Here is a 17,003-nt window from a genome sequence, read left to right as displayed (position 1 = left end):
TGACTGAAATTGGCGCACCCACGGCACTGATTGGAGGCTGATGCGCGCCTCAGAAGAGCTCCGACAGCCCTGTGGGCGGAGCTAAAACCAGGCCGAGAAGGAGATGTAATGGCGCCCGCCTCCCTGTCCCGAGCACACATGTCATTCGCATATGCGCTTCGCATATGCGCTCGGGAGAACAGAGCAGGCGGTAAATACGCCGGAGACTGCCGGAGAAAACTAAAGTAAGCCGGCGCAGAGAGCGCCCGGCTCGTACCAGCGCCGCGGCTGTCAGCTGCATATAAGGCGCTGCCGGCGAAAACAAAAAGTAAGCCGGCCCGTACTAGCGCCGCAGCTGTAAGCCGCATATAAGGCACTGTTCAACGTAACACTACACCACACACACACACACACACACACACAGTGCCAAACATAACATACATGCCCCCTCAGAGTGCCACTGCTGCCCCAGAAAAAAGTCCCCAATAAAGGTCCATTCCAGTAAGCCAGCCCAACCTGAAAAGGTGGGCCAAAAAACAGGGGGGCTGCAGCAGTTGCAAGTCCGCTTACCTGAGGGGAGAGAGAGAAAGTACTTACCTCAGTCAGAAGAACTTACCTAATGAAGTCTTCAGTGAAGTCTTCAGTCAGCTTTAGTTACCTGCATCACGCCTGGCTGCTATGCGCGAGCAGGAAAATAGTGGGACCCGGACCCATGAGGTACCACCCAGGCACTGACCGTTGGCAAGGGGGGGGTTAACAGTGAATATACGCAATGTCTGTGCCCCCTTACTCGCAATGGGGAAACAGTGAACCGCAGTTCCCGAGTCCCCACCTGAAAACGGAAAAGAAAGGGAACAAAAAAACTAACACGTCCCTATACTAGTAAAATAAAAAACAGAAGACCTGGACTGGAGAATCCAGCCCATGTCCACCCCCTGAACGCGGGTATATCCTACTGGGAGGAGCTGACTTTTTTTATTACCATAGTGTCACACCTCCTAGAGACAGCAAGATACACCTACGGTCTGTGTCCCCCAATGGAGCCGATAAGAGAAATCGTGATAATATCGGCCAAACCGATAATCGGTCGATCCCTAGTATACAGCAGCTGATAAGTACAGGAAAGATTTGGATTTAAAACAAAAAATAAAGTAATTTACAAATCTGTAACTGTCAGTTGATCTGAAAATTGTTTTCCACCGAAGTACCCCAATACAAGTCTCTATGAGGACTATAAAGTAGAAAAAAAACTAAACAAAACCTTATCATTGTGTTAACCACTATATAAATTGCCCCACAATTCAACCACAACATTTCAAGTCAAACCCTTTTCCCATTTTTCAACTTAAAGTAAAAAAAAAAAAAAAAAAAAAAAAAAAAAAAGAAAAAAAAAATAATATTTCTATATATATATATATATATATATATCTCTATCTCTCTCTATCTATCTATCTATCTCTCTCTATATATATATATATATATATATTTATCTATATCTATATTTCTATATATATATATATATATATATATATATATATATATATATATATATATATATATATATATATTTATCTATATCTATATATATATATATATATATATATATATATATATCTATATCTATATTTCTATATATATCTATATCTATATATCTATATTTCTATCTATCTATCTATATCTATATATCTATATTTCTATCTATCTATCTATCTCTATATTTCTATATACATCTATCTATATATATCTATATCTATCTATCTATCTATCTATCTATCTATCTATCTTTCTATATATATATATATCTATATATATCTATATCTATAATCTATATATCTATATATCCCCCCCCCCCACTGTGTACAGAAAGGTTCAGACTATTGAAATTAAAGATTAACCTCTTAAGGACCAATGACGTTGTGGAATGTCATGGCACCCTGGGCCTTAAGGACCAATGACGATCCACAATGTCATGGCGTTTTCCGGTCTCTGCCGCTCGCCGGGCAGAGATCGAAACCAGATGCCTGCTGAAATCCTTCAGCAGGCATCCAGGGCAAAAGCCGAGGGGGGCCATGTAGGCGATCGCCGCAAATCGCAAGGAAAATCGCCCTTGCGATCTGCGGCGATACCGGGCTGATCGGGTCTCTGGGACCCGACCGCCCGGTAATTTCGCATGATCCCGGCCAGGGGACTAGGAGCGAGGTGGCAAGCCGGCCACCTCCTCCGATCCCCTGCGATCCGTCGGTTAACCGACCAATCGCAGGGGGGGGGGGGGGGGGGTTTACTTCCTCCCGTCCTGCCCGGCCCCTTGAAGTCCGGAGAGGACGGGAGGAAGACTGGAGGACGCGGCGGGGGACAGGGGGAGTGCTGGGGCCCAGCCCCGGTACTTACCTCGTCCCTGAAGACCCGGATCCCGGCGGAGACGGCGGCAGCGGCGACAGGTGAGTAGATCTTCAGCCGCGGTCGGGCCCTTTACAGCAATGCACGTCGCCGTAAAGCGACATGCATTGCTGTAATGGGACCTTGTAAACTACAACTCCCAGCATGCCCAGACAGCCCTTGGCGTCTGGGCATGCTGGGAGTTGTAGTTTTGCAACATCTGGAGGTCCACAGTTTTGGGACCACTGTGCCCTTCCAGATGTTGCAAAACTACACATCCTCAGCATGCCCTTACTGTCCAGGCATGCTGGGAGTTGTAGTTCTGTAACATCTGGCCCTTCGTTGCAGAACTACAACTCCCAGCATGCCTGGACAGTTTTGGCATACTGGGAGTTGTAGTTTTGCAACATCTGGAAGGGCACAGATTGGGAACCACTGTATTAGTGGTCTGCAAATGGAAGTCCTCCAGATGTTGCAAAACTACAACTCCAAGCATGCTGGGAGTTGTAGTTCGGCAACATCTGGCTCTAAAGATGTTGCCGAACTACTACTCCCAGCATGCCTGAGAATGCTGGGAGTTGTGGTTTTGCAACAACAGGAGGCACACTGGTTGGGAAACATTGTCTGTTTCCTAACTCAGTGTTTCCCAACCCGTGTGCCTCCAGCTGTTGCAAAACTAACTACCAGCATGCACTGATGGACTGTGCATGCTGGGAGTTGTAGTTTTGCAACAGCTGGAGGTCCCCCCCCCCCCCCCCCTGTGAATGTACAGTGTACACTCACATGGGCAGGGGCTTACAGTGAGTATCAGGCTGCAAGTTTGCGATGCAGCAAATTTTGCGCAGCAGCTCAAACTCGCTGTAACCCCCCCGCCCGTGTGACTGTACCCTAAAAACACTACACTACCAAAATAAAATAAAAAGTAAAAAACACTACATATACACATACCCCTACACGGCCCCTTGCCCCTCCCAAATAAAAATGAAAGCGTCTGGTACGCCAAATGGAGCCTCCAGCTGTTGCAAACAACAACTCCCAGTATTGCCGGACAGCCGTTAACTGTCCAGGCATGCTGGGAGTTTTGCAACAGCTGGAGGCACCCTGTTTGGGAATCACTGGCGTAGAATACCCCTATGTCCACCCCAATGCAAATCCCTAATTCAGGCCTTAAATGTGCATGGCGCTCTCTCACTTCAGAGCCCTGTCGTATTTCAAGGCAACAGTTTAGGGTCACATATGGGGTATCGCCGTACTCGGGATAAATTGCCTAACAAATTTTGGGGGGCTTTTTCTCCTTTCACCCCTTATGAAAAGGTGAAGTTGGGGGTCTACACCAGCATGTTAGTGTAAAAAAAAGATTTTTTTACACTAACATGCTGGTGTTGCCCCATACTTTTCATTTTGACAAGAGGTAAAAGGGAAAAACGCCCCCCGAAATTTGTAATGCAATTTCTCCTGACTACGGAGATACCCCATATGTGGGCGCAAAGTGCTCTGGGGGCGCACAACAAGGCCCAGAAGGGAGAGTGCGCCATGTACATTTGAGGTGATTTGCACAGGGGTGGCTGATTGTTACAGCGGTTTTGACAAACGCAAAAAAAAAAAAAACCCCACATGTGACCCCATTTCGGAAACTACACCCCTCACAGAATGTAATGAGGGGTGCAGTGAGAATTTACACCCCACTGGTGTCTGACAGATCTTTGGAACAGTGGGAAAATGTTGCACAGACCACTGTTCCAAAGATCTGACAGACACCAGTGGGGGGTACATGCTCACTGACCCCTTGTTACGTTCCTCAAGGGGTCTAGTTTCCAAAATGGTATGCCATGTGGGGGTATTTTGCTGTCCTGGCACCATAGGGGCTTCTCTAAATGCGACATGCACCCCCGAGCAAAATTTGCTCTCAAAAAGCCAAATATGACCTCCTTCTCTTCTGAGCATTGTAGTTCGCTCCGTAGTGCACTTCAGGTCAACTTATGGGATACCTCCATACTCAGAAGAGATGGGGTTCCCAAATTTTGGGAGGGTATTTTCTGCTATTAACCCTTGCAAAAATGTGAAATTTGGGGGGGTTGAAACACACATTTTAGTGAAAAAATCTTTTTTTTCACGTCTGCAAAAGTCGTGAAACCCCTGTGGGGTATTAAGGCTCACTTTCTATTCCTTGTTACGTTCCTCAAGGGATCTAGTTTCCACAATGGTATGCCATGTGGGTATTTTTTGCTGTCCTGGCACCATAGGGGCTTCCTAAATACGATATGCCCCCCGAGCAAAATTTGCTCTCAAAAAGCCAAATATGACTCCTTCTCTTCTGAGCATTGTAGTTCGCCCGTAGTGCACTTCAGGTCAACTTATGGGATACCTCCATACTCAGAAGAGATGGGGTTACAAATTTTGGGGGGTATTTTCTGCTATTAACCCTTGCATACATGTGAAATTTGGGTGGAAACACATTTTAGTGAAATTTTTGAAACATTTTTTTACATATGGCAAAAGTCGTGAAACACCTGTGGGGTATTAAGGCTCACTTTATTCCTTGTTACGTTCCTCAAGGGGTCTAGTTTCCAAAATGGTATGCCATGTGGGTATTTTCTCCTGTTTCTGGCACCATAGGGGCTTCCCAAATGTAACATGCCCCCAAAAACCATTTCAGAAAATGTACTCTCCAAAATCCCCTCGTCGCTCTTCGCATCTGAGCCCTCTACTGCGCCCGCCGAACAATTTACATAGACATATGAGGTATGTGCTTACTCGAGAGAAATTGGGCTACAAATATAAGTATACATTTTTCTCCTTTTACCCCTTGTAAAAATTCAAAAATTGGGTCTACAAGAACATGCAAGTGTAAAAAATGAAGATTGTGAATTTTCTCCTTCACTTTGCTGCTATTCCTGTGAAACACCTAAAGGGTTAAAACGCTTACTGAATGTCATTTTGAATACTTTGGGGGGTGCAGTTTTTATAATGGGTCATTTATGGGGTATTTCTAAGATGAAGACCCTTCAAATCCACTTCAAACCTGAACTGGTTCCTGAAAAATTGTGATTTTGGAAATTTTTGTGAAAAATTGGAAAATTGCTGCTGAACTTTGAAGCCCTCTGGTGTCTTCCAAAAGTAAAAACACGTACATTTTATGATGCAAACATAAAGTGGACATATTGTATATGTGAATAGAAAAAAAAAAATTTGGGGAATATCCATTTTTCCTTACAAGCAGAGAGCTTCAAAGTTAGAAAAATGCAAAATTTTCAATTTTTTCATCAAATTTTGGAATTTTTCACTAAGAAACGATGCAAGTATCGACAAAATTTTACCAATAACATAAAGTAGAATATTTCACGAAAAAACAATCTTGGAATCAGAATGATAGGTAAAAGCGTCTTAGAGTTATTAATGCTTAAAGTGACAGTGGTCAGATGTTCAAAAAACGCTCTGGTCCTAAGGTGTAAAATGGCCTGGTCCTTAAGGGGTTAACAAAACTGTGTAGTGAATGATGTAAATGTAAAAACAATGGCAAAAAACAGAATTGCTACTTATCACATCCCCAAAAAATTTAATAAAAAGTGTAAAAAAAAATGTATGTCTAATCAATGACAAAAATAGCACCAATAAAAATATAGAAGGGCTCACAAATTTGTAATTACAAAAAAATATATATAAATAAAAAACTTGCCCGGTTTCCCCGGAGTAGTCTATATAACTGATTTCTATATAGTAGTAAACTTATTACAATACACAGCTTTTATAAGGTTATTGTAAGTACTGTTTTATGGAGAGAAATAACCTTTATGCATTAGAAGATTTTTATAAATTGACTTATGACATAAATTTTACATTAACAAGCCATGACTGTTAGAACATAATTTTGAAAAAAAAAAAAAAACTGACAGCGAAAAATACAAATACATGTAGATGTAAATAAGGTCACTGTTCTAAACAGACTGTAAACAAGTTCATACTTACAGAACCTTGCATTCTCATTTCATACGCAGTTTGTCTTGGGTTGACAATAGGGTTGGGGCCAGACATATCTCTCCGACCTAGCGCCTGAGGGGCAAACTGTCCAGTGGGGGTAAATGCTTGATTTTGCTCCCTCTAACAATATAAAAGGAAAACAACATTATTGTGCTGCATGAAAAAAAAAAAAAAAAATGCAATGACTATTTTCATGCATTTCATTAGTACCATGTTTTTGTTTGCTGAAGCTGTTAGAAACACAATGCAGCTTTTTTTTTTTTTTTTTACAGGTCATTACATTTATAAATATGCCATCAATGTAGAAGGTAGAGAACCCCCTTGATAGCGAAATTTGTTCGTCTCTATTCTGTGTACATTCCATGTCTAAAGTATCAGCAGCTAAACGCATAAACAGTCACTATTTCAAACATCATGTTACTATGCAACAGTGTTGTGAACATACGGACAATGTCTTTGATAAGCAGATTCCTGAATAATTTTAATTATGGCATGAGCTTCAAAACACCATGTAATATTTTCAATTGCTTCTTAAAGTATTAACATATTCTTTGACTTCAGGTACGCCACAATATTAAACCTGATTTTCAATGCAAAACTGTATATTGAACCATTGTCTTCAGTGGATGTAATAAAATTCTGGAGTAACCATCTCTAAATAGATCTAAAAATCGTTGTCCACCGACTGTCCCAATCCAACCCAACAGAGCTTGAGAGGATCTGGAAAGAAGAATAGCAGAAAATCCCCAAAATAAAGGTGTGTAAAGCTAGTGGTTTCATCCTGAAGTCATCTGGTTGTTGCCAAAGGGGCTTCAACTTAGTACCAAATAAAGGATCTGAATACTTCGGTTTACGGAGTATTAATTTTTTCTTCTCTCGATTCTGCCTGCCCCAAAAATATATAAGCTGAGCACAGTCTCACATGTCAGGCCCCAGAATTCATAGAAGAGGACTAGGGCTCAGGAGCGCGATACCAACACAACGGGGAGGTGAGAGCATTGGAAGGGACGTTAAAACTTTGTTGTTTTTTGCAATCAAGAAGAATGGTATAAAAAAATAAAATAAAAATAAACAAATAAAAAGCTGTTGAGTACTCTCCCCTTTATTGAAAAGGATAAACTAAAATATGGCATTGAAGTAGAAAGAAAAAAAATGTAAAAAAAATAAAAAAGATTGATGTACTGGGTGCAGAATGATGGGGGAAATCTTAATTTTTTTTTAGCACAAGGCCACTAAATAAAAATGTGAAAAAAGTGAGAGGCTTTGAAAACTTTCCCAACACACTTTACCTAGCTTGTACATGTAACAACTACATAGTTTTGTTGATATTTGCTTTGACTTACATGTTTTACTTACACTAAAACATTATCTGTGCGCTCCCTGCCTCTATGTAGTTTAGCAGATTACAGGGATCAAGCGGCAGATGAAGACAGATCTCTCTTCAGTAACAATGAGAACCTCTATTAATGTCATGTTGCCATGACAATGTGAATGTAGAAGCAAGCAGCTAATGCCTTGTTTGTTGCATGAAGTGAAAGCAGCAAAGTGGTCCAATATAAGCCTGGACTAGGCCACTAACAGTAAATCCAGACACTATGCACCAATTCTATGATGTAAGCAAAATACACCGCTCACCTTCATTCGCTTCTTCTTCTCTTTGTTTCTCCTCTTAAAGTTCTCCTAGAAGAATGACAGGGAAAACAATGTAAGCATACAGTAATAAAACAAAGTATATATATAAAAAAAAAAAAAAAAAAAAGTGTAAAACAAACATCATCCTCTTTTCGTTTCTTGAAAATACTATCTTCCACTTCCCCAACAGCCAGCATGATCATCTGCACTCTTTCCAAGTTCACAAACCCACTCTCAGTAAGGTAGCCCTGTAATGCAAAAGGTTGAAAAAAATCAGTACTGAAAATCTCCACAGGGAGTCATGGATATATTTAAGGCCAGACTTCACCAAGCTAAGATGGATTGCAGACCATTGATATGAACATATATGAATACAACTCAACATACAGTATTCACAGGACCACGTACATTCTTTGATTTATTAAAACCCATCCACAAGTGTTAGTATATATTTCAGATATCGTGCAGATGCTGTTTTGTTACAGCATGTTTTTAGGGGATACAGCCCCTAACAAAAAAAAACTGAAAAAACTCACCCCAGTCTTCTGCACAACGTCTTTGTAAATCCTTACAAGTCTGTCAATTGCACCTTCCCTAAAAATAAAAATATATATATTTTTTACCAATTAAAAAAAGAGTTTTTCTGATTTCACAGAGAACTGATCCTCAGGATACTCAAGAACCAGCACCCATGCTGATCAGCTCTTCTGCAGGGCTAATGTAACTACACTGTGAGCAGGACCGTTATCAACTAGCTCCATTCACTGTGTAGCAGTGGTGCCTGGTCACTGCATCTCCGCTCCCATGTATGCTAAACATTACCCAAATTTACCTGATTTCCAGTGATGGCAGATGTGGCAAGAAATCATTGCCAACAAAGAAACACATGAAGACCCAATCATCGACCGTTCTATCAAAGTCATATGGGAAAGGCAAGTTTGTCATGACCAGCTCTTTTTCCAGGTACTGAAAAACCAAAATGTACACATTTCCATTAAACGGATTGGCTGGGTGAACCACAGTGTACAATACAATGTAAACTGAAAATAATTTTGAATAGTTAAAAGAACATTTTTAGCTTTCAAAGGGTACGAACCTCACGTAATACATTGAGACGAATGAAGATAAACTCTTGTTCACAGCCAGGGGGACGATCGGCAAATTCATCATGCTAATAAGGAGAGAGAAGTAAACAGGTTTAAAAATAGAAGAAAAATTAAGAGCTTGATATATATTTTTTTAAACCACGTGAAAAATGGTGCAGAACTATGTAAACGCTAGAAGAAAAATGCACTAAACTGCTAATGATATACCTCTCCTTTTTTCTCACGGGGTAAGCCTTGACATTCCTTTAGCTCATGCCCAAACTGACTGCACAGCGCACACGGCCTTGGCTGGTTAGGCTTAAACTCTTCTCTGATGATGGTAAAGTTGGGTTCATGAGTAGCAAGTCCAAGCATGATAAGGTCAGCTAAAAATAAAAGGACATGTAATATTTTTTAAAGCCATCCAGTAGGGCTGCACAATATGGGGAAAATGTGCGATTGCGATTATGGGCCTAAATATTGCGATTTCAATATGCCATGCGATATAATAAACGGTGAAATCCCACCATTTCATGTCCAATCTCCTCCATTTTACAACTATCCACTCATTTCATGACCACTGCCATTTCACATCTCCATTTAATTTCTCTTCCCCCCCCCCCCCGTCACATCTTCTCCCACCACATTTCCCCCCCTGTCACATTGTACACACATATAAACAACCCCCCCCCCCCCCCCATTTTCAAATCTCCCACCGGATCCGGGAAACCTAGTGTGTTTGCTGCCGAAGGAGACCTTTCCCCATCAGCCAATCACTGGCTTGACACGTGACACCGCTGCAGCCAGTGATTGGCTGAAAAGGTCCTACTACTACTACTAGTATGAGAAGAAAGGAGACACCAGACTGAACCTAGGGAAACTGCATCTGCAGGGATCAAGAGTAGGTGAGCAGAAGTTTAAATTTTTCTCCCTGTGACCTTTTACTTAGCGCAGTGTTTTTCTACCAGGGTGCCTCCCGCTGTTGTGAAGCTACTACTCCCAGCATGCCCAGACAGACTTTGCCGGTCCGTGCATGCTGGGAGTTGTAGTTTTCCAACAACTGGAGGCACCCTGGTTTGGAAACACTGACTTAGTATTTAAATTTGTTTTTACCTGCTTTGGACGGCCCCCGCCTGCAGCAGCACACGGGAGACGGCCCGAGCAGATAATTGCAAGTTTTCCCGGGTGGCCGCACCGCTAAAATCACGATTTGATTGCTTTTGCGCTACCATCCAGTATATAAAACACATTTTATTTTTTGCTTTCTACTTTGTCAATACAAGGCAAATATGGCAATCAGAGATCTGCTTTAAGATGAGCTTGGTATGCTTTACTGGCAAGGCCAAGACAGTGGAACCTATCAGATTGAACAGGTAATCTGATCTGCAGACAGTAAGTTAGAGAGCTCAAGTTGCTGAGAAGATTAATATGACATTTTCTTATAAACTTTCAGTATACTGATTAAACTTTCATTGGGCAGTCCTCCAAAAAGGATATGAGAGGGCATACAGATTGTCAACAACTGTATAGAACCACCCACTGGACCCCTAAGGCCAGAATGAGGAGAGATTTAAATGAATAATAAATTACAAGATATTTTTAATCGGCTCCCACAAACCTACATATCAACTCCTATGACATGCTGCTGGAATATCAGACTATGTTCAATGTGAGTAATTCCAGTATATTCAATTTATCCTAAAAGAATTACTGTCATTAATAACTTTTGATATGTCTAGCAGACATGTCAAAAGTTGTTGATGGGCCGCGGGTTTCACTTGAGGCCTGCTTCAAATTAGAGTTCTTAGGCTGGGTTCACACTTCGATTTGAACTACGGTTCCCGTATACGGCTGGAGGAGGGGTGGGCGGGGCTTACTCGCGGCGTAGTTAATGTATGTCTATGAGCCGACCGGAGTGAACCGCAGCCTCTGGTCGGCTGCTTTTTCGGCCATATGTGGTTTCCCGACCGCAGGCAAAAACGTGTTCGACCACGTTTTTGCCTGCGGTCGGGAAACCGCATACTGCCGAAAAAGCAGCCGACCGGAGGCTGCGGTTCACTCTGGTCGGCTCAGACATACATTAACTACGGTTCCCGAATATGGCTGAGTGCGGGCGCCGCGATTAAGCCCCGCCCACCCCTCCTCCCAGCCGTATACGGAAACCGTAGTTCAAATCATAGTGTGAACCCAGCCTTAGCTGGGGAAGCGGGCTGCATTGTGCTCCTCTCCCTGGTTGCCTTAGTGATCCGTACATAGACTTCAATGCAGAGATCTTGACGGATTTCATGGCCGGTCAGGTAGTGGGGCACAATGTGGCTGACTTCCCCAACTAATAAATCGATTGCAGCGATTCTCAGGAGTGACACCCGGGGCAATCAATTTTTCACAGATCTGATCGACATATTAAAAGTAATTTTTTAAAAAAAGGACCATAACGCTTTAAAAAGGAAAACTGTCACCCGCACCATAACCCGATACACCGGGTTATAGTGCGGGTGAACAGGAGACCGATGCAGGGTCTCTGACTGCTATACCTACCTGCAGTCCAGAACCCCAATCCTCCGAAGCGCTCACGTGACCAACGCTTATGAATATTTAAATCCAGCAGATGGGCCCACCTTCACAGCGCAAGTCTGCGATGAAAGAGGGGGACCTTCGGAGGATCGTGGTTCTGGACTGCAGGTAGGTATAGCAGTCAGAGACCCCACATCGATCTCCTGTTCATCTGCACTATAAACCGGTGTATCGGGTTATCGTGCGGTTGAACGGGTGACAGTTTCCTTTAACTTTTTAAGGACGAAGGGCGTACCTGTACACCCTGCACCCGGTCTATAACGCGGGGTCACGCCATGACTCGGCATCATAGCAGTTTGGTCCCAGCAGCTAATTAAAGCTGGAACCCTGGGCTAATAGCGTGCTGCACCGATCGTTGTGCCGCGCGCTATTAACCCTTTAGACGCGGCGATCAAAGTTGATCGCCACGTATAAAGTTTAAAAAATTGCATCCCGGGAGCTCAGTCGGGTTGATCGGGACACCGCGGTGTCCCAATCAGCTAGGATGCAGCAGGAGGGTCCCTTACCTGCCTCCAGTGTGTCCGATCAGTGATTGACTTCTCAATGCCCGAGATCCAGGCAGGAGAAGTCAAGCCCTGATAACACTGATCATCCGCATGTAGTTCTATGCAGATGATCAAAAAAATACAGTGTAAATAAAAATAAACATATGTGGTATCGCCATGTGCGGAAATGTCCGGACTATAAAAATATATTGTTAATTAAACCACACGGTCAATGGCGTACACAAAAAAAAAAAATTCCAAAGTCCAAAACAGCTAGTTTTGGTCACTTTTTGTAACCTGACTACAGCCCCTGTACTTTCTATGCATCGGAGTCCAGTGGGTATGCCTACTCCAAATGGCAGTTGTGATTACATGCTTGCTAACACAAGTTAAACTTAATCACTGTTTTAAATCTGACTATGTAACAAACAGCACCTTTACTTTATTTGGAAGTTGAAGTGAATATGTTACAAATTTACCCTCTGTTAGACACATCGCCAAAGCATCTAAAGTAAACAAACTATTTGCTCTCAATCAACTAAAACTGCCACCATTTATTCTAGGACAGCATTGTTTTGCACAGAGATTTAGAACGAGCTTCATCGATTTATCCGAGAAGCTGACCTATAAACTGCATGGAATGCATAAATTAATAAAAAAACAAGCATAAACTGCACAAAAGGAATTAATCTAATCTCCACATTATAAAGAAAGGCACAATCCAGTGCTTACCGTCAGCACCACATAAGCAATGATGAGTGTTGGGGTCATGATGGGGCTGAGCTGTTCAGAAAAGAACAATAAAAAAAAAGTTGGTTGTAGTTATCTTGAAACATATAAACAGGGTTTCAATAATTTAGTACAACATACCTCTTTGTCGTCTAATGTAATCCATAATTTTATGTTCACCTTCTCCAGGTGCACTTGCATCAGATAAAATGACCTGCAAAAAAAAAAATAAAAAAAAAATAAAGAAGTTTTTTCTTTTTCTTTTAACCCCTTAAGGACTCAGCCCATTTTGGCCTTAAGGACTCAGACAATTACATTTTTACGTTTTCATTTTTTCCTCCTCGCCTTCTAAAAATCATAACTCTTTTATATTTTCATCCACAGACTAGTATGAGGGCTTGTTTTTTGCGCGACCAGTTGTCCTTTGTAATGACATAACTCATTATATCATAAAATGTATGGCGCAACCAAAAAACACTATTTTTGTGGGGAAATTAAAACGAAAAACGCAATTTTGCTAATTTTGGAAGGTTTTGTTTTCACGCCGTACAATTTATGGTAAAAGTGACGTGTGTTCTTTATTCTGAGGGTCAATGCGATTAAAATGATACCCATTATTACATACTTTTATATTATTGTTGCGCTTAAAAAAAATCACAAACTTTTTAACCAAATTAGTACGTTTATAATCCCTTTATTTTGATGACCTCTAACTTTTTTATTTTTCCGTATAAGTGGCCGGTATGGGGGCTCATTTTTTGCGCCATGATCTGTACTTTTTTTTATACCACATTTGCATATAAAAAAACTTAATAAATTTTTTATAATTTTTTTTTAATAAAATGTATTAAAAAAGTAGGAATTTTGGACTTTTTTTATTTTTTTTCGTTCACGCCGTTCACCGTACGGGATCATTAAGATTTTATTTTAATAGTTCGGACATTTACGCACGCGGCGATACCAAATATGTCTATAAAAAATGTTTTTTTGCTTTTTGGGGGTAAAATAGGAAAAACGGACGTTTTACTTTTTTATTGGGGAGGGGATTTTTCACTTTTTTTTTTACTTTTACATTTTTTTTTACACTTGAATAGTCCCCATAGGGGACTATTCATAGCAATACCATGATTGCTAATACTGATCTGTTCTATGTATAGGACATAGAACAGATCAGTATTATCGGTCATCTCCTGCTCTGGTCTGCTCGATCACAGACCAGAGCAGGAGATGCCGGGAGCCGCACGGAGGAAGGTGAGGGGACCTCCGTGCGGCGTTATGAATGATCGGATCCCCGCAGCAGCGCTGCGGGCGATCCGATCGTTCATTTAAATCGCGAACCGCCGCAGATGCCGGGATCTGTATTGATCCCGGCACCTGAGGGGTTAATGGCGGACGCCCGCGAGATCGCGGGCGTCGGCCATTGCCGGCGGGTCCCTGGCTGCGATCAGCAGCCGGGATCAGCCGCGCATGACACGGGCATTGCTCCGATGCCCGCGGTTATGCTTAGGACGTAAATGTACGTCCTGGTGCGTTAAGTACCACCTCACCAGGACGTACATTTACGTCCTGCGTCCTTAAGGGGTTAAAGAGTCAAAAACAGATGCAAAACAGGAAAGGCTTTTTTTGATACAAACTACGCTTATTAAAAAAGGCACTGTGAACACCGTTAATGTTTAGAAAGCTATACATAAAACTACAGAAAATTGCTTTGACATCATTGCAGTAGGAAATATTTCGATTGGCAATGTCACGTCAAAACTCTATGAATCCCCGACATGTCAGAAATCTGGTTGTACAGACTCCAACCACTGTGTGTCCAGCTGTAGCAAAATTACGAACTCCCATCATGACCAGACAGCAACTGTCTGAGGAAACCACAGACAAAATAACCGAACCAACCCTCAGACAAGGAACTGAACCAAGGACACCAGAACAAATGGGTGGGTGCTGTGTAGGATGCCCAGACAAAAAGGGCTTTGGACACCCAAGCAGAAGAAAAACAAAAAGCAGAGAGGACCTGCCGCTTCAAAGGCAAATTTGTCCAGATTCTCAATCCTCTTGTCCACCGGGTCCTTAAAGGATGCTGCATCCGTCAAAGGTAGAGTAGTCGATTTTGACACACTGGAAACCGGAGGATCTACAGGCGTTTGTGACGTCCATTTCGCAATAAGATCCTGGGCAAAGGGTAACTGCGCCTGAACCACCTTAGTCACCTAAAAGCTTTTGACTGGATGCTTCCATGCAGTTTCCAGTAAGGTGTCAAATTCAGCAGGAGAGCTGAATACCTTAGGAGAGCGACAGGAGCGATGAAAGGAGACTTCTGAAGCTGGGTCCGAAGTTCCGGGATCCCCTAGGTGAAAGGTGTCCCAGAGGATCCCTAGTTGTCTACCATGTCGGACATGCTGGCTCGGTCCTCTGGATCAGAGGCAGAACCTGACTCCTCATCTTCCAGCACCCCAGGAGGGTGGGTGTAGACAGCCTTAGATAAAGGCGAGGCAGACCTGGCACGCAGACCTGGAGACCGCCTGTCCCGAGCTCCGGATTTAGCTTTAGAGATTATATGTCGAAACATGTAATACCAGAATTTGAAACACAACTGTAGTAGTAACCTGGCAGGATATATGGCCACTGCAGCCAGTCACTCGAGACAATACTTTATCTCTAAAGCCAATTGAACAGAGATCGGCAGGTAAGCATTCATTTCTGAAACCCCTGAAAATAGCCGTCATGTTTTGGGGAAGCTGCTGCTGCAGAGGTGATGTATGGCAGATGCTAAATTTGCAGTTTTAGAAGATAAACCCTTCGGGAATTGTCTATAGCTACATTATGAACTGATTTACAAAATACATTTTCTTCGGACAAAATCATGAAAATATCTGCCAAACCAAAGTTACATAGTATGGTCGAAAAATAACATGTCTATCAAGTTCAACCAAGTCTTTTTTTAAAGGACAAATGCAAATCAAAAAATGTTGCAGTATCTTGCAATACCTTTTTTATTGGACTAACAGAATTTTGTAGAGGCAAGCTTTGGGGATTCCTCCCTTTATCAAGTCCAAAGATTTGCTTTGATCTTGATAAAAGGGAGGAATCCCGAAAGCTTGTCTCTACAAAATTCTGTTAGTCCAATAAAAAAGGTATTGCAAGATACTGTAAAATTTTTTGATTTGCATCTGCATCACTGGACTGATACAGCTACTCAAATTTACTACTTTAAAGTACAAAAAAGAAAACCACTTACTGAGAGATTTTTCCAGCCTGGGTCATTATTTAATCGATCAGAAATATAGTAACGAAGACACTTCGCTAAGTTGTCCATAAATTCTGTGCCCTATATACAAACATCTGTTATTAACGTATATAAAAAACACTATAACAATTTAATAAAATGTATTTCAGTACTTACAGGAGTAATGCAGTTACTATCAAACCTCTCTTTCACCTCTTCAGGAGGAAGGTAACCACCTAGAAGAAAAAAAAAGCCCAAAAAGATAAAGTATATGATACCAATTAGAGATTAGCGAAGTTACAGTAATTTGATTCGTCACGAACCTCACGGCTCGACAGTTGCTGACTTTAGCCTGCATATATTAGTTCAGCTTTCAGGTGCTCCGGTAGGCTGGAAAAGGTGGATACAGCCCTAGGAAACTCTCCTAGGACTGTATCCACCTTTTCCAGCCCACTGGAGTACCTGAAAGCTGAACTAATTTATGCAGGCTAAAGTCAGCAACTGCCGAGCCGTGAGGTTTGTGACTCATCGAATTACTGTAACTTCGCTAATCCCTAATACCAATAAAACTAACAAAGTTAGCCATAGCTGTACTTTTACCCACTTAGTAACTTATTTAATACTCAATTCTAAAGGGTATGTTTATCCGTACTATCTAGCAGAAATTCTGCACGGACATTCCGTTGTAGCAGATTCCCATTGACTTCAATGGGATTTTGCTGCATTTTTCACACCGGAATTTCCACGGCAGACTCCCGATTCTGGTGTCCGCAAGACGAATAGACTTATGCTGTGTGAACATGGCCTAACACTTGGTTCAAAGCAGCACCTGGGAAAAAGGCTATTGCTTTGAAATGCTTTGTCAGTGTCAAATGTAAAGAACATATTGATTTATAACTTTGCCATATGGTTTCTGATCAGCTTTCTTGGGAGTGT

General features: G+C 41.9%; 1 protein-coding gene across 1 annotated transcript in view; it reads right to left on the bottom strand.

Annotated features, from left to right (window-relative positions):
* Positions 1–17,003, bottom strand: part of XRN2 (5'-3' exoribonuclease 2) — a 94,283-nt gene that overhangs the window by 56,950 nt on the left and 20,330 nt on the right. The window contains exons 5-15 of the mRNA XM_056567653.1: positions 16,245–16,303; positions 16,080–16,169; positions 12,980–13,052; positions 12,842–12,892; positions 9,279–9,436; positions 9,062–9,136; positions 8,798–8,931; positions 8,502–8,559; positions 8,106–8,213; positions 7,969–8,013; positions 6,322–6,453 (exon numbers count right to left, since the gene is read on the bottom strand). Of these exons, the coding sequence (XP_056423628.1) occupies positions 6,322–6,453; positions 7,969–8,013; positions 8,106–8,213; positions 8,502–8,559; positions 8,798–8,931; positions 9,062–9,136; positions 9,279–9,436; positions 12,842–12,892; positions 12,980–13,052; positions 16,080–16,169; positions 16,245–16,303 (983 nt within the window). The remainder of the gene's footprint in view (positions 1–6,321; positions 6,454–7,968; positions 8,014–8,105; positions 8,214–8,501; positions 8,560–8,797; positions 8,932–9,061; positions 9,137–9,278; positions 9,437–12,841; positions 12,893–12,979; positions 13,053–16,079; positions 16,170–16,244; positions 16,304–17,003) is intronic.

The sequence above is a fragment of the Hyla sarda genome, chromosome 3 (genome assembly GCF_029499605.1).
Source record: "Hyla sarda isolate aHylSar1 chromosome 3, aHylSar1.hap1, whole genome shotgun sequence".
In the NCBI taxonomy this organism is placed as follows: Eukaryota; Metazoa; Chordata; class Amphibia; order Anura; family Hylidae; genus Hyla; species Hyla sarda.
This window is presented reverse-complemented; position numbering and strand designations above follow the sequence as displayed.